At 29.3% G+C, this 25,293-nt stretch overlaps 1 protein-coding gene and 1 pseudogene across 2 annotated transcripts; one reads left to right on the plus strand and one right to left on the minus strand.

The window, feature by feature from the left end:
• Positions 1-467: 467 nt before the first annotated feature.
• On the minus strand, positions 468-16,211 carry Taf4 (TBP-associated factor 4). Of its 2 annotated transcripts, none has more exons than XM_015515067.2 (15): positions 15,857-16,211; positions 14,651-14,919; positions 13,539-13,852; positions 12,790-12,954; positions 11,494-11,559; positions 11,203-11,424; positions 9,809-9,928; positions 7,434-7,565; positions 6,670-7,091; positions 6,416-6,582; positions 4,263-4,393; positions 4,016-4,198; positions 3,827-3,943; positions 1,956-2,000; positions 468-1,884 (listed from the first exon to the last, which is right to left on the minus strand). In XM_015515067.2, exons 1-15 carry the CDS (start codon positions 16,180-16,182, stop codon positions 1,771-1,773), a joined length of 2,793 nt encoding a protein of 930 aa, XP_015370553.1. In that variant the 5' UTR covers positions 16,183-16,211; the 3' UTR covers positions 468-1,770. The 2 variants fall into 2 exon arrangements, with proteins under 2 accessions (XP_015370553.1, XP_015370554.1); XM_015515068.2 differs by lacking the exon at positions 15,857-16,211 and adding an exon at positions 15,116-15,464.
• Positions 2,204-3,599, plus strand: LOC149055395 (uncharacterized; annotated as a pseudogene).
• Positions 16,212-25,293: the final 9,082 nt, after the last annotated feature.

Genomic DNA, 25,293 nt, shown 5'->3' on the forward strand with positions numbered 1-25,293 from the left:
CCCCCTACCCACAAGAAAAGTCTATTGAAAATTCTCTACTGAATAATATCAATATTTTAAGTCATAAACAAAGTGCAATTATATTTTAACCACGTGTCATAAATAAATAGGATACTTCATTATACAATATACTATAATGCATAATATATATCTAACTCTCAATAAATGGTCTTGGGCAGTTGGGCCAACAATATATCATAATATATGAAGTAGGCCAAAGTCCTCCCACACCACTAAAGATGAGTGATCAAAGTTTAAAGTGATTTAATTTTTATGACCGTTTTTGATAGAAAATAATTTATCAAACATATTGACCAATATGGCAATACTAGCTTATTTTTCATAAACAATGTAACTTCCATTATAATTATTTATGTAGTTAAAAACAATTTAATTTGTCTAATAGAGCTGGCACACTAGATTGTTATTGAATAGGAATCAATTAAATACATATGTAAAACACAAAATCTGTTAAAAAATGTAATTTCATACTAAACCATTAAATTTAAAATATAAAAAAAATAATTTAAAAAAAAAAAATAAATATAACTTTAATTATACACCCAATGAGTTTTGGTAATAATTATAAAATAATATTTTTCCCACTAAACTATTACTTACAGTGTTGCAGAGTACTTTGATGGCATACCACACAACAGTATTTAATGTTGTTAGTTGATCGATAAATGGAGAATTAATAAGAATGTAGTTTAAAAAAATGATACAATAATTAAAGAAATATTGGCAGTGTAATAACATTCAATTAACAATAGTACCTATTATTGAAATAATATAATAAATAATAATTATAGGTAGATATATTTTAATTTGAAATTTGAAATTACCTTCATATTTAAATGCGTATACCATTTCTAACTTTCTAACCAGTAGTATAGAAAAATATGGTACACAGAACATATATTTTAACCTTTTGTAACTGAGACAAATAGATGCTCTCTTCAACATTGTTAGTAAAATTCCGGCTGACAGCTGTCATTCAAATTGTAAATATTCTCTTTAAAAATATACTTTTACATTATACTACCATACATTGAACGATAAAAATAAATATTATTGAAAATTGAGGTAACAGTTTTTTTTTTTTTGTGTGTGTGAAAATCACTGAACCCTATTAATTTTATTAATCATAATAAAAAAATATATACATTATACAAAATAATATAATGAGTGCTCACTTATATCGGTTCATAACTTACAGAATAAGTATTGAGTAACTCCCTTGTTTTACATTAACAAAATAATCTTTTAACATACATACAATACATTAGTGTTATTTACAATAAAAAAATACATTATTTTTAACATAGGCTTGATGAGTGATATCATGCGTGTATGTATGTATATATATATATATATATATATTTATATATATTTATATCCGTGTATATATATTTATTTATAAATATATATATATATATATATATATTTATTTATATCCATATTTGATACATCGCACAATTTTTTTTCACTGCATTCAATTTATAACTAATACGAACATGGTCTATAACTTCTTTTCTTGTTTTAAGTTGTGATTAACAAAGAAAGAGAAAAATTAACAGCGATTGAAAAAAACAATATAACAAAAATTAACAATTTTGTATATAAAATTAATCTAGAATATGCATGAAATGATTTTTAACAACAATTTGAATTAGTTCGACAATGCGGCAGAAAACATAGTCAACGTCATAGTCAACTAGCCAGCAGCCGCAATAAGGAACGGCTACAATGACAATCTGATGGTAAATATCACTTCAAAAATGGTTTGAACATGAAATTTGCCTTCCTACGAATATCTTTTTCTTGTTCTAGTACAAATAATGTATCTCGCATAGTAACACGTTTTATCCTTTGTCTAGGTATCTGTTAATATAAATAAATACATATTTATTGTTTATTTCACAAAGCTATTTCATAACCATGGTTATACTTACTGTTTGTCTATTTGTTAAGCTGGTACTAATACTAGAATTTTGGTTCTAAACAAAATAAAATAAAAAAATATTAAACATCATGAGTTCTTAAACAGTTGTTAAGAGTTATACCACAAAACCAAATTATGTAAATTTACTCAATAGTCAAAATAACAAAAACATATTAATTAAATTTATATTAAATGTAAATTATCTATTGAAATATATGTAATAAATAGGGGTCAAATTAAATTCTTTTGCATATTTTTTTTGAGGCTAGGCCGAAAACACTATCAACAAAATTAAAAGATTTAATTTCACAGAAGATTTGACCATTAAATAAAAACAATATAAATTTTACAACTGATGGCACAACTCTTTTTAGTCAAGTGTGTAATAAAAATGTAGCGTGCATTAAAATGTTTCAGTTATCACAACATGTTTTCACACTAAGAAGCTCAAAAGTGTAAGTTAAACACTTCAAAACAATTGTTTTTATCAGAATCGACTACTAAAAAAATGTAAATGAATTTTAAGAAGATTTATGTTTGAGTCTTTTTGCCGCAAATATTCCGTGGTATAAATTGCAAAATCAACAATTTCGGGCATTTTTAGAAAAATATACTGGCAAACATATACCTGATGAAAGTCTGTTAAGAAAAAATTATCTATCAAATTGCTATAATAAGACTTAATCCAATACAAAAAATGAAATAAGCAATAATAATATTTGGTTTGCTGTTAATGAGACAACGGATATAAATGGCTGTTATGTGGCGAATTAATTGATTGGGACATTTAAGTCAAATCATCAGACTCGTTCTTTTCTCTTAACATTTAAAGTTTTAGAAAAGACTAATCATTTTACTATGGCTCGATTTGTGAATGATGGGTTAAAATTACTGTGGCCCTTGGGCGGAAATGATGAAAAAGTATTGTTAATACTCTCAGATGCTGCGCCGTATATGGTGAAAACGGGACAGTCACTAGCAGTTTTCTATCCCAACTTAATTCATGTTACATGTGTAGTTCACATGTTTAATATGGTTGCAGAAAGGGTTAGAGAAATGTACCCAGACATAAATTAATCAATTAATAACATAAAAAAAAGTATTTCTAAAATCCCCATACTATGTACAAGTGTATAAAGAAATATAACCAGATATTCCGTTATCCCCTGAAGCAGTACTAACCAGATGGGGAACATGGTTGGAAACTGCTATTTTAACTGTAATAATTTCCAAGGGTTAAAAAAAGTTATTGAAGAATTAAACAGTTGTTGACATAGAAATCATATAAAACGATCTAATATTTATAAGACCCATTTTCTTGCTCTCGTAACGTCCATCAAAAGTTTGGAAAAGTCTAATGTGTCTCTTGTTGATTTGATAAATTTAATTGAAAATACATTTGGTCAACTTCAAAAAATACCCGGAGATCATAAAAAAAAAATTGATCAACTTATTTTTTATCATATACTTATTTATTTCAGTTTTTTTTTGTATTATTTTGCATATAAATGGATATTTATATTTTAAGAGAACATATTATTAATAAAAAAGCATATTTTTCACATATTTTAAAGAATATTGCAAGAATATTTTCAACTTTTTTAGAAAATATTATCTTCTTAATTTCTTATTTTGGCTATTTTAAAAGAATATAATTCCGACCCCTAGTAATAAATAATAATTACTACGTTTATATGATGGCATTAAAACAGTTTACATTTTATAAAAAGTTTGAAAGTTAAAACACTCGCACTGTGTAGTTTGACAAATTTAAAAGATAAATTAAATATCAATAATAAAATAACAAACATTTTATAGTATACCTACATAAAACAAATTTAACTCAATAGATAAATTTAAGTAAAAAAAAATTAACTTTACCTGTAAACTAGGACTTATTCCTGGTTCTAATTTTGGTTTTTTCCTAGGCCCAATTGCATTTAAGGCAGTCAAATTGGCTTCTCGCTGTCGTAGTTCTTCCATTTCTACCCTTTGCATCTTGAAATTGAAGAAAAAATTGAGTTGTTGATTAAAAATAATTTCTATATCAACAAAAATGATCAATATTACCTCTTTGGCTTTAGCTTTTAATTTTGCTTGTTCTGGATCTTCGTTTTTAGATCTGCTTTTAGCTGCCCGTAACAAAAGCTCTCGCTCCATTTCATCTTGCTTTTTACGTTCTACCTTGTCAATTTCTTCAAGACATTTGATTTGACCTCTAACATTTCTAGTAACTTCATAGCGTTTATCCGCCTAAACATTAAAATATAATATTATGTTTAACACTTATTTAACCTGATTATAATTTAAATCTTACTTTATTAAAATCTAAACGATGCTCAGCTACAACGGCAAATTTTTCTAAAAGATCTTTTAAACGTTCAGCAACTGCATGAGATACTAATGCTGGTACATCAGTTGCAGCATCTTCTAAGCCTTCTCTAATTACTAAAAACAATATTTCAAAATAGGTTTATATAAATAAAAACGAAAAGTATTAAGGATAACAGGGTGAGTATACGCAAAATCATGATCTACATGAAGAGAAGACCATCTATTAACAGAATCTTTTCTTTTTGAACAATGGGAAATTATGGCAATGTGAGAGTAGAGATGTTTTTAACAAAATGGTTTATATGGTTAATTAATTTAGAGTGGAAACTTTTATAGGGAGGGGAGCACCCGAGTGAATTATTCGTCGTTGATTTAAATTTTCCAGTTTTTGGCATAGGATTCTATTTTATTTAGATGTAACTGTAAATTTTGAAATGCGATATCAGAGTTTATATTTGACATAAGTATTGCTATGTCATCACTCATCAACAAATAAGACGAGAAGAGTTTGGTTTGTTGTAGGTAAATATTATTATTAAGTATAGGAAAGAGGTCACTACTCTAGGGAACTCCAGCTTTAATATGTTGTACAATTAAATAATTATTTTTATGACAGGCTGAAAATGACCGATTTTATAGAAATGGCTATATTATTTAATAATATGACATATCAAAGGAGATTAAAACTAAAAATACATAAACTGAAGAAATTAAACAACTAACTTTAAATTATAAAACAAAATAACCATACTGACGAATACTATTGCTGTAACAGTAATATAAGATAATTCATAAAATAGCATAACAGCTACGGAAGTACTAATTCTAAAGGTATCAAATGACAGAAGACATCAGCCTGTAGCATTGTGTTACCTTAGAAAATTTAAAACATAATTTTTTAGGAAAAAAAATATTAATATATTGCTATTTTTCTATATAAGTAATAAAAAAGTATATTCTGATTAAGCCTTCTGAGAATTAACAAAAATGATAAATTTCAGTCAATGTATTAATCATATTAAGATAAGGAAAAATCCGATATATTAACGAAAAATAATTTTAAATTAGAATGAACAATAATCAAATACACAATGTAAAAAAGAAAAAATTGAAAGCGTTTGAAAATATAGTTAAATTTCATCAAAAATTGTAACTAATGGTCAGCAGTGGCGTAATCACGGGGATGCATGACGGTGCACTTGCACCTCCTGGTATTATGTAGCAGGTGCAAAGATATGCTTTTGCACCTGAAGATGCTGAACTTTATACCTATTGAAATACAATACCAACTAAATTTAATTGATTTGTTGATTTTCTTTTTAACTCATTTAAAAATTTTGTTATCACTTTAATTAATTTCATATAAATATTATATTTTTATATGTATAATGTATCATATAGTACAGACTCAGCACATATAGTATTCAAAATATAGGTACATACAGATTTTGATATTTGTTTATGTTATATTGTTAACAAATATAAAAAGATATCTATAGTACACGTGAGCATTGCAATTAGCATTAAGTATGAATAATATGACTTAATTTATCATTACAATTATTGAACCGATAACATTTTGTACCTGCTGAAATTTAATGGAATTACGCCAATGATGGTCAGTATGAATTATTAGTGATAATTGCAATTATTGTTATAAAAAATAGAATTCTTTTTTGATAGTACAAGATTAGGCATTGTTCAATTTAAGTTCTTTTTAAATTTTGATCAGATTTTACAGCAAATGTTATTATGGTTAATCCTCTAAGGCGTTTAAAACGCAACTGGTGTAGAGATATGCTAACTTAATATTTTAATTTAAAAAAAAAAACAAATTAATTAATTCATACATATATAAATTAATGTATAACCTCAATTTATAAGTGTCATCACTGGGTGGCTGCTTTTATCAAGCATATTCATGTATTTTATTTATCTCAGCTAATACTCTTAATTGAACCCATGAGGTACAGATTGTGTATAATAATAAAGGGAAAACGAAAATTTCGATCACATTATTTAGTTGAAATTTTATCAAAATTGTTTTTGATACAAAGAATTTTTTTTTAAATATATAAGGAGCGTATTTATACTGTTAAATCAATTTAAATATAACATATATGAATTTATATTTACCAATTTGTTTAATTTTTGCTACTAATGGATTTTGCGGTAAAAGTATTTCATCTTTACATGATCTAATTTGTGTTCCAACAAATTCGGTGGAACCTAAAATTCTTTGGGTTTCTTCTGCTAAGTTGACACCACCCATAGCAGCGACATCATTAATATCATCATCACCACTAATTAAAAAATCAAAATATTATGTTTAAATCCCACTTGGCAATCACTTATTAATTTATGTTAAAATAAAAAAAAAAAATATTTACACATATGCTGCTGATGATGAAAAAGATTTTTTTTCTTTTTCCTTGGATGGTGGTTTAGACAACGGAACTATTGGTGGAGCAACAGTAATTGGCGTTGGAACTTTGTTCATCGTTGTTGGCTGTGCTATAATATTTGGAGATGGTGGTATCCGAGGTTGAGGCATTGTTATACTATTAGTTTGTAGTGGTGTTGATGCTATAGGAGTACTAATCTTAATATGTGATCCAGCTGGTGTCTTAAGAGGTACTGCTTTAACAACCACCGGCCGACCACCACCCACTGGTGGTCGTGGGGATGATGTTGATGTAAGTGGTGGAGGAAGTGTAGCAGTTTGAGAAGAAGCTACTGGAGGTTGAATACGAATTGAACCCATTTTATTAACAGCTGTGAGACCTTGTGGGGTTTGTACCCTGACTTGTTGCTGTAATTTAAAATTACAACAAATTAAGAAATAAACAGTAATTGGTGATTAATGATGATTTGATCAGTTGTTGAAAATTAAATTTTGAAGGAATAGTTAACTATTGATTTTTGCTATTTAATGTTTCTCTCTAAATATTTTCATTTAGAAGATGAAATATTAAAAATATATTCTGCTAAAAAAAAAAATGAATAAAACCTTAATTTATTTTTATAAAGTATTTTTTTTTTTTTTTTCAAGCAACCAGAATAGAATTAATACAAGAGTAATTTTGCCTGCCTTGTACACTTTAGATTGATGGGCACAATGAAATTTGGAAGGTAAAAAAAAGAGACAACTTACAGAAACAATTCTATGTTGTTGTTGAGAATTTATTGTCCTTGCTGGTGTTAAGGCTGGTTGGGAAGTCATTATTCTAACCGTTTGTTGGTTAGATACTGCATTACTTAAGATATTTCCCATTACTTGTGTATTCTATCAAAAGTATAATAATATTGTATTAAATAAATAATTTAAGTGTCACCAAAAACATTTGAATGAGTTATACAAACACTAACACACATAATTATTATTTTGATTTCAACTATACATCTTGTTAAGTAAAATCAAAATATTATAACATTACTTAACAGTTCAAAAAACGTAAAGGGAACTTCTTAACAATCTACAGCTTTAGATCTGAAGCATGAACAGTGAGATCTGATAATGAACAAAGATATACTTATATAATTGTATAAATCAAATACAGCTCTTAAGCAATCTTCACTAGTGTTATAACTTAACATTTTACTAATTTGCATAGATAATCTAAAATAGATCAATATCTAATATCTATTAAATGTTAAATATGCTAAGCTTCAATTTAAACCATCAGAATATTGATTTTATAGATTCAAATCAAACATTTTTCTGGAAATAATCATTTAATAGGACATTGCAACCACATGTATTGTCTTTATATTTGATATTTAGCAAATTAAATTTTTGCTTATACATTTCAATATGTGTTGTTGTTTAGATATTTGAGAAAATACTTACTATACAATTTTAAGGTAAGGTTATTATTAGGGCTCTACATAAGCTTTTGTTGATATTATTTTTAAATTAAGATCATTTTAAAATGTATAGATTAAAAAAGGTCATAATTCACTTGAAATAATATCAATAAAAACCTATATACCTCCCTCTAAATAATAATCTAGCCTTTACATTTTTTTTAATAGATCAAATTAATCAAATATCAAAACTAACAGCACACTACAGAAACTGGAGAACAAAAAATTGATAGGTCTTACAAGTGCATTACACAGCAAATTTTACAATCAGCAGTTCCAATTTACTCATAACTCAATTTAAAATTAAAATATGATAAAAAGCCTCAGTGATAACCTAGATAATAATCTTATCTTTAATTTTTAAAAAAGGTCAATTCACTCAAAATTGTAAACTAAGAGACCTAAATTGGAACTGCAGAGCATAAAATTTGCTATGTTACGCACGTGTAAGGCGAAGACAACACATGTGAGTATGGCCTTCTCTTAAACAAATAATGTTAGAATATAAAACAAATAGGTTCCATTATTTAAAGGTTTCTAAAAAAATTGTATGCTTAAAAAAAATTTAATTTGGATGGTTTTTTTAAGGCACAAACTTAATTTAAAAAAATTAATTTAGTCCTAAAAAAAACATTTATAACAATAAACTGTTCTGAAAAAATTAGAACACAATAATATCTAATATATGGCATTATGTTGAACTTCAACACAAATTTTAGATTACAAAATATGAAAATCACAATATTTTTAAGCCATATCACAATAAAATAATTGGATTCATAAAAAACTTTTTAAAAATTTGAAGAAAAGTATACTATAGTATCATACTATATAATTCTTAAAATATTTAATAGAATTATTTGAAATATAAATTGAATAACCTAATAAAATTGTTCAGTAAAAAGTTATACTGAAAATAAAAAGTATACTATAGTATCATACTATATAATTCTTAAAATATTTAATAGAATTATTTGAAATATAAATTGAATAACCTAATAAAATTGTTCAGTAAAACGTTATACTGAAAATAAAAATAATAAAAAATTGTTTTAGAGTATTAATTGAATACATTTATTCCCAGACTGTGTACTAGGACATAGTACCTCGTGGAGATTGCCAAATTTAAGTATTAGGTCGTTCCACAAAAATATATAGTGTATCATATAAGACACACTGAAAAATAAATAAAAATTATTGTTTATTTATTTAATTGCTGCCAAAATGCTGTGAAAAGTAATGGGATAAGGATATATTGCATAGAAATTATTACTATTTATAATAATCTCTCCAAATTTATTTTATTTTATATGAATTTTTCAAACATCAAATAAATAAAATAAAGAACAAGAATTTAATTTCATCAAAACAAATGTGTAGATAAACTGAGCATTGATTTATACATCTCACGTAATGAATATACGAGTAGAATACATTTAAAAAAAATAAGAATGTTTTAAATGATTATAATTTAAACTTTATATCCACAATTTAAGAATTTAAACTATTTAATCAATTTTTAATATAATTCTATTATAAATTTAATCCAATATAAAATAGTTTGGACGGAAACATTAATATTATCATACCAAAATAGTTTATAACAATTAACAAAAACCAAATTTTTAAATTTTGACGTAAAAGAAATAAATTTATCTTTACCGTTGCTTGCTGCTGATTAGCTAAAACAACAGTAGGTTGAGCACTAAGTTGTGGTGGTCGAATTCCATCAATCACCATCTCTTTTAACATAAGCGATTGCCTCAAAAGCGGTAGGCTTTTCTGTAACAAAATATTATTTGAATTATTAATGTCAAATATTCAAAGGTAAAATAATTTAAAGAGTACACAACACAAAAATAATATTTTCCTCAAATTTTATTTAGTATTAAATTATTGTATTTACTAATTAGAACCGTTAAAAACTAATTTGATCAAGATTCAATGTAAAAAAATCTTATTTAAGAGGATGTGATATCAGTGTTGTCTCCGTCTTATAAGTGCATAACATAGCAATTTTTACGCTCAGCAGAACACTGTAACTCTGTTAGTTTAAAATTTATAGTGAATTTACCTCTAATAAAATTTTAAGGTAAGATTATTATCAGATGACCTCATTGGCTTTTTATCACATTTTAATTTTAAAGTAAGTTATGAGTATTTTAAGATGTAAAAACTATTTACAATTTTAAAATACTCATAACTTGCTCCAAAATTAAAATATGATAAAAAGCCTATGAAGTCGTCAAGATAATTATCTTACCTTTAAATTTTATAAGAAGTCAATTCACTCTAAATGTTGAACTAACAGAGCTATATGTGTTCTGCTGAGTGTAAAAATTGATATATACGCACTTATGCTACGTAAGACGGAGAAAACTCATGCGGGTATCACATCCTCTTAAGGATAAATTACTATACAAATAAACCTGACTATAAAGAACCATCAAAAGTATCTATTATAAATAGTTATGCATTATATTAAGGTTTCTGGTCATGCCTGTGTTTTTATCAAAACCCTATTATTTTGTGTCCGTTATATACAGATATCTGTAAAGACAAAATTTGCTGTATTTAGAACAGACATATGATGACAATGGGTCAAACTGAAATAACTGCCTAATTTATATGGGTTAAATTTTCTAATTTTATACAATGATTTACAAATCTAAAAATTTTATTTTTGATGATTTGTTTGAAAAAAATGAAAAAGTATCAGAATTTAAATAAAATGTTAAGTTTTATTAAATATTAAAATAGATAATGGACAATTGTGACTATTTGTATCGCGATAAGTGAATACTGCAATAACAGTTATTGTATGTAACAAAATAGTTATTAAAATTTTTAATGTTTGAAAAACCTTAAAACTGAAGACAAAATACAGTGGTTGGTATCACTAACATCTTTGGTGGATAAAAGTCTCTTATAAGTAAATAAATTATAGTATGAAGCAAGTAACTTTTACAACTTTACAAGTATAAGAAAGCAATTAGATTGCATGTCTTCAATTTCTATATACTCATTTAAAGTTTATTACATAAAATAAATGATACCTTGAGGAAACCAATAAGGCACGGTTGTGGTGAAGCATTAAGAAGTTTCTCTAGTCGATCACAAAACTGCTCTGGCTCCACCTTTGCATCAACCAGTTCTTGAATAAGGGTTCGCACACTTCTTTCTACAGGTTTTGGTTCTTTACTTGACAATTCAAGCAAATTGGCTAAAAATTTGCGGCATTTTTCTTTAGTATTGTCTTGTTGAATTTTTTGATGCGCCTTAAAAATAAATTAACTATAAATATCACTTATAACTCAAATTAAATTGGATAAATTGTTTAACAATACCTGTTGAGGTTGAGCTATTGTTTGGGTCGGTGTTGTAGTTGGTGTACCAGCAATGGAAACATTGTTCTGAAATAGTATTTCTTCGATTAATTTACGCACCAATAGATTTACAATTTATCTAAAACTTTTTATAAAGTATTTTTATAGCTTTCTATTTAAAAAATAAAATAGAAAGAGAAGTTTAATAACAGGTCATTGTCTCATCAAAATAGATTTATAAAATAATAATAGTTATTGATCATGAAAAATAATATAAATTATTTTTGACTAACTAAAATTACAATATAAACAATGATTAGGGGTCGGATTTTAAAGCATTTGTTTTTGGATTTTTTGGTATAGGTTTTCCATGTGTCTCGATTTCATCGAGTCACTACCAGTTTTCACTACACACTGCAGATATTGTTTCAGCTTCACTGACGAAGTCAAAAATGAATTTTCATTCATTAAAAAGGTAAAACTCAATAATAATTTTTACGTCCAATATACCCTACATTTGAGTAAATTTTCAGATAGCTGATGGAAGTACTGATTAATTTATCAAATTAAATCTAATAAACATAAATAGCACAAATGGCTACATTGATACATAGCAAAGTAAATAATTTATCACCATTAAAAGCTAAAAACGAATCATATAAATTAGAAGCTAAAGAAATAACCATAGCTTTTTATACTATTATGCATGATCATAACTTTAACACGTATACACAGGAAATCTTATTCGCAATTATTATTTAATGAAAAAACTTACTTGTGCTATTATTATATTATTACACTTTTATATTTTTAATTTATTAGTATGATAAAAATATTAAACTTTAAATACAAAAAAAAAAAAAAAATACTATTGAAAATTTTGGAGAATGTACAAAGGAGGGGTACAAAAGTCCCGATTTTCAATTTTTTATAAATGTCGACCCATTTTTTTATATTTACAAACTCTTACAAACCCCCAATTCTGACATTGTCTTGGTAACAAATAATTGAGGTCAATGACCTGTATTCAATTATAATTATAATAACTTAATTTATTGTAATGAGACAATTTCCACTTAAATGTGTCATAAAATACCTAATTATACATATTAAATAATTTTGTATCATGATTATAAGTGAATACTACCTCGCCAATCCAAATAAGAAAAATAGATTGCAAAATATTTATTTTTTAAATTATTTACATTCCTAGATATCCTAATATATTGTTACACAAATGTTGACAATTTATGTTATCTTAAATACTCAATCACTGTTTTTAAAATAGAATAAATAACAAATTTAAATATAACTTACAGTTGCAACTGAAGGAACAGATTGTACTCTAAAATTTGAATTATTTTGAGTAATAGCATTCCCTTGACTAGGTGCTGGGCCAACACGTAATAACTGATACTGGCCATTTTCAGTCTTTAATAATATATGTCCACCTTGTGCTTGTTGGAGTGTTTGTAAAGTAAGCTAAAAAACACAATTGAAAAATATCAATAAAATATAATGCTTGAAACAGTGAATTATAATTAAGTATTTCAAGTTTATATCCAGTAGAACATCAATAGTTTAGCTTCAGGCCTTTATAAGTCTGGAAATATAGTGGAACCTCAATAACTTGAACCACTATAAGTCGAATTTTCGATACCTCAAAGGAATGCCTTAGCCCTGCCTTACAATATATGTATCGAGATTTTTAGCAAGTTGAATTTTCAATAACTCAAATTTTTTTTTCGCCCAAACTGATTTAAATTATTGAGGTTTCACTGTATATATATATGTATTTTTAACTTGTAGTAAGAACAGATAAATAAAGCAGACGAAACAATATGACTTAGTTATTTGAGTACTCTTGATTATTGAACAACCCTCCAGTTCTTAGAACAACACTTGATATGAATTAATAAAGACTATTGAGTTTCTACTATATTAACTTTGTATTAATAACTTTAGCAAGGGAACATTTGTCATTACTTACCTATTAGTTATTAAACAGAAGTTATATTTAATACAAATAAAAATGATTGTACAGTGTTTAAAATTGTTTAACTAACCCCAGGTGCACCGGGACGGGATCCAACTACTTGAGGTATCATTACTCTTGACATATTTTTATTAACTCCGCCTTGAGAATTTTGCGGCCGCAGTGCATTGACATTTAGTATTTGTACATTAGCTGGCAAAATTGTTTGAGGAGAGTTACCAGTAACTACACCTTGTGCCATTTGTTTGGAAACAGTTATAACATTAGATGATACAGAGGATTGATTGGATGATACTTGCCCAGGTAAAGTCATTGTGGAAACTGGAGGTGAATTATGATGATGCTGTTGAGATGTTGACTTAATTACAACAGCAGTTCCAGTACCTGTAAGAAAACAATTTGTTAACAACACACATCAATAACTTGTTGGAGTGATGCAAGATAAAAGTAATTTCCTAAGTAATTTTGTATTAATCATAAGAGATTGTACTAGGTAGTTTACTACAAAAAGTTTCAAAAATTAACTAGAAGCTTCAAACTTATCACTGGGCTTAATATAAAATATTAAGAGAGAATTAGTCTAAGGGGTTACAAATTGAAAGTGAATTTATTTAAATCTGATTCAATGAATAAATCACCAGCATTTGAATCAGAATTCTCTAAAATAGCATTGATGGAGATTTTATGGTATACATTTTAAAACGTTAAAATATTAATGAAATAATGGATTACACCTACCTATGAAATGATGATTATTTGTTTTCATGAAATTCAAACATTTCATGTTTAGGCTTATCGTAAATATGTCTTAATGAGCTACTACCGCTAACTGGCAGCGTACGAGCAATACAGAATAACACAACATCGACAATGCAAATCATCGGGTAGTTATTGATCATGATTTTTAGTTCCATAGTGCGACAGGTGTATAAAGAACGGAGTCGGGTCGGTAAACAATACCGGAAACTGTTAGCGGCAGTGCACTAAATTGTAGTGATCGTAGTCTACTCATAGAAAACATTTACGGTCCGAACAGAAGTCATGTAGGGCATATAGTAAGTATAATTCCTATATTATATGATATAGTGTAGGTAATGTGTTCAGCATCCGGGCAATCAGTGGTCAGGAAGTAACGACGTCAAGTGGTGTAACGCATAGGGCAACAACGAAACAAACTCTAACCTGTACTGGTAGAATTAATCGTGCCGTTTGACAGCGAGGTGACTGGCACGTAATTTCGGCTGTTGGCCGAATTCGAGTACACCACTTTGACCTGGTCCAGCGATTTCATGGGTTGCGGTGCCGCGTAGTTGTGCGCCAGCGTTGGATTGACAACATGATGATGGTGTTGCTGTTGCTGCTGCTGCTGTTGTTGTTGTTGTTGTTGTTGTTGCTGCTGTTGGCCAACAAAATCCGCCTGACTGATGCCCGGCATTAAACTATCGCAGTGACTGAACACACGTAAAAAGCAAAAACAAAAATAACAAATCAATCAGCACAGGTTCATCGCTGGAGCGCGTTCACCACGGACTGAGATAAACGCTAACATAACGTATCCAAGTCCGTGGCGTACGCCAAATTATTATTATCCACAATCATTTCGTAACGACGTGCCCACTCGGCGGAGCACCTCGGTAGTGGTCTAACCTCAAAACGTCATATCGCGGGAGACAGGGTTACGAAGCGCTATCATTCAGTGGGCATTGCGGTACGATCGCGGAATGATCAGACTTGTAAGTTCGCCAATGTTTTGTGTTGTCGACCGTTTTATAAGTACGCGAACAAGTGAAAGGTAAATATTATTGTTTTGTTATCAAGAAAAAAATTCGGACATCGCTACTTAAAGCTGTTTACAAGTTATCTCGATTTTCGTATACCCAAGTCGCCTTAGGTAACCACCCACAATTACCGTTAGCCGGCAGGGTCGTAGACGACAACTGACGACGGAGAGACGTCCTCAACCGTCAGTCGTCTCGGTGATGTACGTCCCCGCAGCAGTCACCTACCGTCAACATTAAAATGTATTATTAAATATTTAATATTAATAATATTTTCGTTGTCCGTAATTCGTGCCGCAGCCGTAGTTGTGATCTCGACGGCCAGAGTGCGTGTCGTCAATTCGTATCGGTCAAATAGCTCGCGCTCTCTCGATATTGGCCACACACGGCACGCCGATCCGAAGTTATGTCGCGAACCCTTGCACCGTGCCACTCTCGCTCACGACGATCCCCCCCGGTCGCGTACTCACTTACGCCGTGCGATCGTCGTCAGGCCAACGGGATGGCGGAGGCAGGAGATCCCTGTCCGGAGGGCACGCGCCAAAAAACGTCTTCGTCTTACCCTTCGAGTGCGCGAAAACGACCGTGACACCCCCCGAAACTAACGAACCTTATTAGACTATTGTTGTTGTTGTTGGCAGCGACGGCGGTTATGCATTTGTTCATCGAGGAGGCGGTGGCCCGGGCACCGTTGACCAAGACGTGCTGCTGTTGTTTTTGCGGCACGGCCGCTGTAGCTGCGACAGCATTATTGCTGCTGCTGCTGCTGGTGCTATTGTTAGTGTTGGTGTTGCTGTGGTGGTGACTCCTGTTACCGGTGGACACGACCGACGTGTTGGTGACCAGCTCGCTTTCCAGCGACACCACGATTGCACTGAACGCGTTTTCGTCCACGTCCTTACTGAGTACTTCCTCCAGAAACTTGACTGACGCCATTTTCTGACCGATTCGGATCGCAGACTGATGTGCGCATGCGTACTCGGTGTACCCCCGCCACGCCGCGCTCGGCCCGCTACCGCGGCGCGCGCGCACCACACCGGACGTCATCGTCGATTGCGCGCGCTCCCCCCACCACACTCGTCCGAAGACCAACCCTATCCCCTTCCCCAAACCGACAGTAGCATACAAAAAAAGGCGCGTTTTCTACAGTTATTTTTTAGTAAAAATTTTTTACGCCGCCCGCGTAGTGTACTATAGTTATTAGTTAATAGTGTAACGTATCTGCGTATGCAGTTTGCGCGCTCGTCGTCTGCATTGTTTGTTTTCGGGAAATTATTTTTCCGATATACGTCGTTATCAGCGTAGCATAACAAACTGCCTTTACGGCTTTACGTTTACGCCGCCGCGGGCCAGCTGCTGTCCGTCCGCAATACCACCCGCGGCCTCGCGCCACGGGTGACGTCGACGGACCACCGCTCCCGTAATTCATCTACGTACAATCGCGGTGCAGGGTGAGGGGAATACGCGCGACCGTATTATTATTACTATTACATTCTACGACGACCGTGTGCGTATGTGTACTCGTAACGACGCGCGCGTAACGAACAACGCGAATACCCGATTTATTCATAATATTTTATTAGGCACGCCGCGCGCAGTGTTGCCAAGCCGACGTGACAACAAAACGAATAATATACCGTTGCGCGTCACCGCGCCGCGGGCTATAATATAGTAGTAGTATTGTAGTAAATAAAGTAGTGGTAGTAAATAGTAATAGTAGTAGTATCTTGTAGTAACCTGTACGTAGTACGTTCAGTAGTAATGGTATTTTAGTAGTAGTGTTTTGTTGTGACCAGTAGCGACTAGTAGTAGTATCTTCGATTGTGTTCTTATGTGTTACGAGGTAACGGTATTGTGATAACCAAAACGAGTCATCTGTAATTATTATTGCCGTTTACGCGCTCATGAAACGCATTATGTATTTTGGACGTTACCAGCAGCAGATGGCCATGTTTTATTTGTAGATCCAAGGCGCTTATTTTATTAAAAACCACTCAATACTCGTAGGCACCTATCTATATGTAGTCTATAAAAAAGTCTGTGACCAATTTGTATGGGAAATGAAAACGTTTTCTCTACATTTTCTAAATATTCTTTTTCGACCCGTTATAAATAGTAAATCTTCTACGTCTGATGAGGAATATCTGCGTGAAACAATCTAGGCTAGCGATCATACCTGGTTTATGGTTATTAGTCATGGTATCACTATCGTAATAACAATAATCGATATTTTAGACAATGCGGTGGACGGCGACTCATACATAACAAATAGTAAGTTAGTGCCTACGTGATTTAAAATGTATAACTTTACAAATAATAATATGAAAACTATCCAACGATGACACGGAAAAGCTTTAGGTGGGGGAGGGTGTTTTTACTTTTTTTTAAATTAGATTTTGAGAATTATGAAAAAAAAGGTTCCAATAAGCATGCAAATGATATAAACTACCTGAAAATGTTTATTCTTCATGCGTTTTAGTAATGTTTATTTCGTTAAATATTTATTTGGTTTATTTAAAATGTAATATGGTTCTCTTTAAATTAAGCATTTACGATTGTTGATTTGATGGCGTTTCACATGATTTTTTTTCCTCCCATCCGCATGACATGTTGTCTCCGTCTTACAAGCATACTTTATCAAAAACTATTTAATGCAGCTTAGAACCAAAAGGTTGCAGTCATTACTAAGAAACGAAATTGTTATTAAATTTTTACTATTAAAGAGGAGAACTTTCACCGTGCAACATCGAAAATTTCGTTTCTTATTTATTTTCATATATAGGTACCTAGTTCTTAACTGCGAAAAAAAGTTTTTGTCATTTTGTACGTTATTTATAAGACGGAGACGACACACATGCATACTATTAAGGTTTTTAAAATCTTTCCCAATTGCATAAAATGTTAACTTTAAGTTTAATATTTTGTTTGATACAGCTAGTGTAATAGCGAGGTTTATCAACATAAGCCTCATGCCTTTTTGATATAACAAATTGTGTTAATTTATTTTTTAAACTGAAAAACGAAGACTTTTTGGAGGTCGGACTAATGTCTGAATTTTAATTTTACCTTAAATAGTGCTAGAAAAATAATATGTTTAAAAAACAACAAAAAATATTGTGCAGCATATTTGAATTTCTATAGTTATAATTTTAAAAATAGGCCTTTAATTCTATGCTTAAAATATGTTCTCTTCGTTTAAATTAACCAAATCCGACTATTTTACAGGGTGTGAGAGTTTTTTCGATAAGACATATTTTAGTACTAAAACCGCCCTTAATAGTCGTTTTTCCATTCCTACTTAACAATAGTTGTTTTGAAAATTGATCCATATTTAGTACACAAATTATTTTAAAGTTATTCGCTTATTTTTATTATTAGCTTTGAATATGTGGACACTTCGTCATGAAGATGATGATATTACTGTAATAGAAATTCATTGATTTCCCTAATGCAAAGGGATATTATATTGCAATGATGCGCACAAATTCCATCACACACCAGCACTGTAAATCAATCGCTCATATTGCAAATAGCATGGAAATCAATAATTGTAGCGTTTTTCCTATAGTACCCATGTGTTAATTATTAGTTATATTTTAATTTTAACGTTGTTGTTTTTATGCCACGACTATACGTGCGTCGCATGCTTTGGTAACCAAATAATTAAAAACAAAAAACACCGCTCAATCTTCAGTACAGTGATTAATTCAGCGATTGTCTGTTTTTGACAATTGACATCCACGACAATCGTTGCATGTAATGTATCTTGACGTGTTGTACCTATATAATATTATAATGTGCTCGTTAATTTCAAGTCCTCTTACTGTAAATACGAATTTTTGACCTTACCACATAGAATGACAGAATATTATTCTGTGATCTTACACTGGAGTACTGGACCACCACGTCCTGGTAATATATCTAAATAAAACAAAAACCAATAGGGAGAGCGAACTGAACCTAATAATATATATTTGAGTATGGCTTCGATAGCTTTTGTGGTTTCCGATATATTACTAAATATTAACAAACGCACAATTATTTTTGTACCCATCAAATAATAATATATTTTATTAATACACCCAACGTCCATGAATATAAGTTTTCATATTAAAAAAAAAAAATACAATATATTACAATAAGTTAAAACACGAGCACCACACTTCTTATATACTAAATAGCAGATTAGTCCGTATAGCTATATAATTTTTGGAAGTGTTTGAACAATATAAACACTCCTGCAGCTTACGTGAGCCTATTATATGATAATTGAGTATTGATGATAAAGCTATATAAAATTAATATAATACAGTTAAAAAGTAAATTTAAATAATTTGATACTCGATAATATGTCCGGATGTACGTTATCATGAATATAAACAAATTGCAGTGAACGATCACCTATAACCTTAATAACATATTATCTACAAGTATAGTTATATTATAGATGGCCATATTTATATATATATAGATATAGATATTAGGTTATGATTGTTATGAACAATAGTATTCATAAATTTGTCAGTATTTCCTTTCTTGGTACAATCTAGAGTGATTTACATTATGCTATGAATTTTAATTCAATGGGGAGGGGGAGCACTACAAACTCGAAAAATATAACCACATGTCCACAAATCGTATTAATTATTAATTATTTTTATCTCGTGACTTGAGACTAGCTCGCTATAGTTTACTAACTAGCTATTACTTAAAAGCGAAATAAGTTTTAATCAGCGAACTATCATGGTGATACATGTCTTATCTTGTTAACTTATATTATTAGCACAATCTTTGAATAGTGAATACTAACCTCATACTTCATAGTCCATGTAGTCATGACAGTCACGAAGATCAAGAGTTGGTTGCAAATGACTAACAGTTGCGTGTTATAGAAAAATATTATTATTATTATTACCTATTAATTAATTTGGCGTTTTATTCCCTACAATTTTCAGTTTCGTAATTTTCATCGACTGACTGCAGACGACATCACAAAAACACTATTTGTTTTGAATGTCTTATTGGCCTGTTGTTTGTATTGTTGATGTAATATTATTACAGCAGTGTAATTTTATACTGCACGGTTTGCTCGATATGAATTTCAGTCTCGTGCACCCTGGATTAAGAGTTACCAATAAATACGAACTATCAGTGCTCTTAAATTTGGATGTACTGGATAGGTGATATGAATCGCTTTGAAATAGACCCGTGATAGAACTATAGAAGGTCAATTCTAATTCCTAAACCTCAGGGTTCAAAATTATGAATTTATTCCTCGTTTATATTATGCAGTACTCTCTTGTGCACTAAGTATCCAACTATTGTTATTATAAATAATAATTAATAAAACGTTTAATTAAAAATGGGCTGTAGTTTTAATTTGTTTGTATAACAATATAATACTAGTCGTATTAGATTAGAATGGTAATTGAACAGTTTTACAATATTTATAGAGTGTAGTTAATATTTTTTTATCAAAAAATGAACGTATATTATATCTGCAAAATTTTTAATAAAATGCAAACTATGATTGTTTAGTATATTCTGAAAATTAAAAAAAAAATGTTTTGTTATTTACCTACTATTTATACTATTGTAATGTTGAAAATATATATTAAAACTCTAAAATTAAGTTATAAGCTAACAATTTACAACTTTCCACCATAGTTTCCATAATATGGCACCTACCTATATAAACCTTAATTATTATTTTTATATTACTGCATAATATATAAATTCAACTCATATAAAGTAAATTAACAAAAAAAATTATAATTATCTCGAGAATTTTTAGTTGACAAAAAACATCAAATTTGTTACCTCTTACCTGCATATATAACTATTATATAATTATTATCTACATTATTATAATATATTTTAATATTTCTATAATTTTAAAGGATTTTTTTTAATCTGAGTACGAGTTGAATGAAGTGAAAAATTACTTGCATAGAATTATAATGACGAATGAGATGCCATTTATCTATTCTGTGGAGATGCAAATAAAGTATAATTTATTCTTTAAACTTTTTTTTTAAATTTAAATAAGGCTTCAACTCCTGAGGTTATTAGCCTGTAACAATTATAAAATAGTGGTAATAGGTCTTAAAACTATGGGGATACATAATGTTTAACAATAGAGGGAGTTTATAGAAATATGTACATTTGGTTATTTTTATAAATTAGTTTTGTTATGCCTGTGTTTTTGAAAAAATTGTATATGTTTTTGGCGTTCCCTAAACTTTTTTTTATTTTATGATATTAAAGTAATAAATTCGTGAGTTATCTGGTTAAATATAAATTCAATACTGTAAAAACAAGCCAATGGTCACGTTACCGAGGCTTTTTCCTTAATAAAAAATAAATAAATAAATTCAATAGAAAAATATTATCCTTATTACAAATAATAAATCTATTAATATATTATAATGATTAAATGATTTATTCAAAATACCTTAGAAATTATATAATCTATATGAATCAGTCACCCTAATGCACCCTAATGCATTGATTCAAATTTTTGAATTTTTTGTACTACTTAAGGAGTACCCTTAGTGTAGTGATAAAAATTTCTGTTTTTCAAATGAAAACGCACTACTAATTATTAATTGGATCATTATTTTGAAAAATTTGATGAAAATTCGAACTAGTATAGTATCTCGGTTATTAAAATATTTATACTAAGAATAATATGCCTTAAAAATGGTCTTGCAAAACTATAAAATACATACAAATATACAATATTGGATCTGTTTATTATGTTTGACCATTTTTATAAATTATTTATGTTGATGATGGATTGATATTAATCACTTAAATTTTCGAATCACTATAACTCTCATATAAGAACAAACCCATTATCATAGACATTTTATCCTTAGAACACAATGTTAAATAGAAAAAGCTACTCATACGAATATTGATTCAACAATTTCAAAAATCAGATTCTTAATAACTTTATATATTTGACAAAAAGTGAGTGAGTATGATTGGTGAATTATAACCCTGTATATATTATATATTATAGTTAATAAATTAAATACATTGAAATTATAAACTATAAAATATACGATATATGGATGTTTGACTTATCTCAAATAATGTATGAAAAATATATTAAACGTAGTCAATAGTCATTAATATTAACAACATCTAAATCGTTGACATTTATATGTTATTACTTTTTATATACAATGCACTTAATACTTACAATAATATACATTGTCATGCGATATATACAATAAAGTATGTAATTATTATTTCACATTTTTGCATGTAGGTATAGCTAGGTTATTATAAATAATAATTACAACCTACATTTTATCTAATCTATGACTATAATATAGACGCGTTAGATAATTTATAATATGGTTTGGTCATGATCGACATGTCTCTAATCTCCATTCTCCGCATTATAACGTAGTATTTTTAGATACAGATTATACGGATTGCGTTTTTATCACCGTGTTTAATGCCTATGATACTATAAAAATATATGGAATATCATATTTTATTACAATTATTTTCGTTAACTAATAAAATATTCAAAGACGATCAATTAAGAATAAACCAAGTACAGTTTTGATAAGGTTCTGAAATAATATCATAATTTATTATACCTATTAAAATATGTAATGCATAATATAATTTATGGAAATGAATTTCATGAAACTGTTTGATGATGGTGAGTTGATCATTGACCACCAACGTATACGTCGTCTATGTAATAATATACTACTGTTTCCTATAATACATTAATATTTCATTAACACAGTCCATTTCAGGCTATTTAATATGAAAATTATTAGTATTTATTATCTGCCTACTACCTACGCGTAAATCGAAATATAATAATATGATACCTACCGCGGGAGTTTCAAAAACTCGACGGTCAAAATGTGAACCCAATTTTAATTTATTAAAAAAATTTATTTTTAGTTTTTACTAGAAATATTATTACATGCGCACGTCGATTTATAAAAATCAAATCTTGGACAAGTATAGTATAAAATATAAATATATATATTTATATACATATAATATTATATGTTGTAGGTATATGGGCCAACGCTGTTCTATAAATTGTATAACATGTTTTGTATAACCTATAGGAGTATAGACTATATTGCTATATAGTTAGTTTTGCCAACAGTTGCACACACACTAAGCACGTGATACAGTGGTTTAACCCCCCCTCCCACCAAGTGATTAACAAAGCTAAATATTCATCGGGATATTGAAATCTTAACAGCTGACGTTAGACGCAGTACTAGATGAATTATCAAAATCATCGAGACGAATTAATATTAAGTTATAACATAATAGGTTAGTGTTTTTAGACCATAAAATATAAATTTAAAAAAAATTTATTGTGCATGTCTTTAAATATAAAAAGAATACAATTGTATAAACATTTTTTTTATAGATATATATAATATGTAAGTATATAACATATGATCCCCCCCCCCCGTTAAAGAATTCTGCGTACGCCACTGACGTTATGTAAATGTAAAACAAATATAATATAATATAATGTATGGAATATTTATCAAATAAACAAAATAATAATTAATAAAAAGTTATAAGTGTCACTCTCACATCGACTGTATAATATATTATACTGTAATTTAAAATAGTATTCGAAAATGTCAAAATGGTGTGTAAATACTGAAGACGCAACGGGGAAACAAGCTGTGGCAGACTGATTTGGAAGTTAATAATTATTTATCATATTATGATATATTATGTTTCATAAAACGTCGTTAGTACAACGGCAGTACCTATAAGGCTGTATATGTATAATATAACATTAATATGGGTTATTTTTATATTTAAGTATTGACATATCACATATTATATATTATTGTTACGCACTTACACGTGTATGGCAGTGCATTGTATCAGCGGTTGAGCGGTAGTCGGTGACGGCTGGTAAGTATTATTGTTCTGCGGTACTAGATATTTAAGGTACTATTTTGTTTTCATCAAATTGATTCAAATTTTGAATCATTAAGTTTGTAGGCATTACCAGAAAAAAATGTTTAATCCAATACGAACCGCACAGTCTACTCTGGAATTATTTATACAGCAACTAGCAGATGATGAGCAATAATATATGTGAATTAAATATGAAATCATTTTCATTATCCGAAATAGAATTTTGTCCTGTACCAAACTTTAATGCTACTTTACTGGTAGGATCATGGACTAAAACGATATCGCTGTAATATCCGAAAGTGGATCGGTAATGTCGTATATAAATTATACAGGTGTTAACTTGACCGGAAACTGCAATGACATATACCGAATTTAGAATACCATAGTAGATGTTGCATGTACCAAACTGCCAAAAATGATCTACCCAACTAAAATTTATGAATTCTACGCTACTCCCACATGAAAAACTAACCAAAATAATAATATGATCACGAAACTAGAAACGCGGCTCATAATATTATTATGACGTAAAAACTATAAAAAAAATAAAAAAAAATAGTGGTTTCAATTATTTAATTTTTAAAGTATTATAGGACTCATATTGGAAGAGAATTATTTAATAACTTTATAGCTTATAATAATATACCTATTCATCGAAATCAAAAATACAGTATCACGAAAATCAAATTTTAAGATAACGCTATACCCGCATATGTGTTGTCTCCGTCTTACAAAGAGATGATAAAACAGTTTTTAACATATTTTACATTTACGGATACAACACCCGCATGTGTTGTCTCCGTCTTACAAGTGCGTAACATTGCAAAAACTGTTTCGCGCGGGAAAGAACCGAGAAGGCTACAGTTATAACTAAGAAACAAAATTTTCACCACATAATAAGGAGAACATTTACTGTGCAACGTTGTTTTCAATTTTTCGATATCACAAATAGAAAAAAAGTTCTTATTGTTTCAAAATTCATTATTTTTGCGTTTTTCAAAATCGAATAACTTTTTTTTCAGTTCTAATATCAAAAAAATAAAAACAACGTTGCACAGTTGAAATTCCCTTTTATCTGTTGTGAGAATTTCGTTTCTTAGTTATGACTGT

This window comes from Diuraphis noxia, unplaced genomic scaffold, assembly GCF_037042655.1.
Source record: "Diuraphis noxia isolate RWA-SAM2 unplaced genomic scaffold, SU_Dnox_SAM2 contig0005, whole genome shotgun sequence".
Lineage (NCBI taxonomy): Eukaryota > Metazoa > Arthropoda > Insecta > Hemiptera > Aphididae > Diuraphis > Diuraphis noxia.

Excerpts from the sequence above, each read along its gene's own strand:
- Taf4 (XM_015515067.2), bottom strand. The coding sequence starts at position 16,182 with ATGGCGTCAGTCAAGTTTCTGGAGGAAGTACTCAGTAAGGACGTGGAC. Across the intron at positions 7,092-7,433 it reads AACAACATAGAATTGTTTCT|CAACAAGTCAGGGTACAAAC; the intron begins GTAAGTTGTCTC and ends TTTAAATTACAG. Across the intron at positions 3,944-4,015 it reads TAAAAGCTAAAGCCAAAGAG|ATGCAAAGGGTAGAAATGGA; the intron begins GTAATATTGATC and ends TTCAATTTCAAG.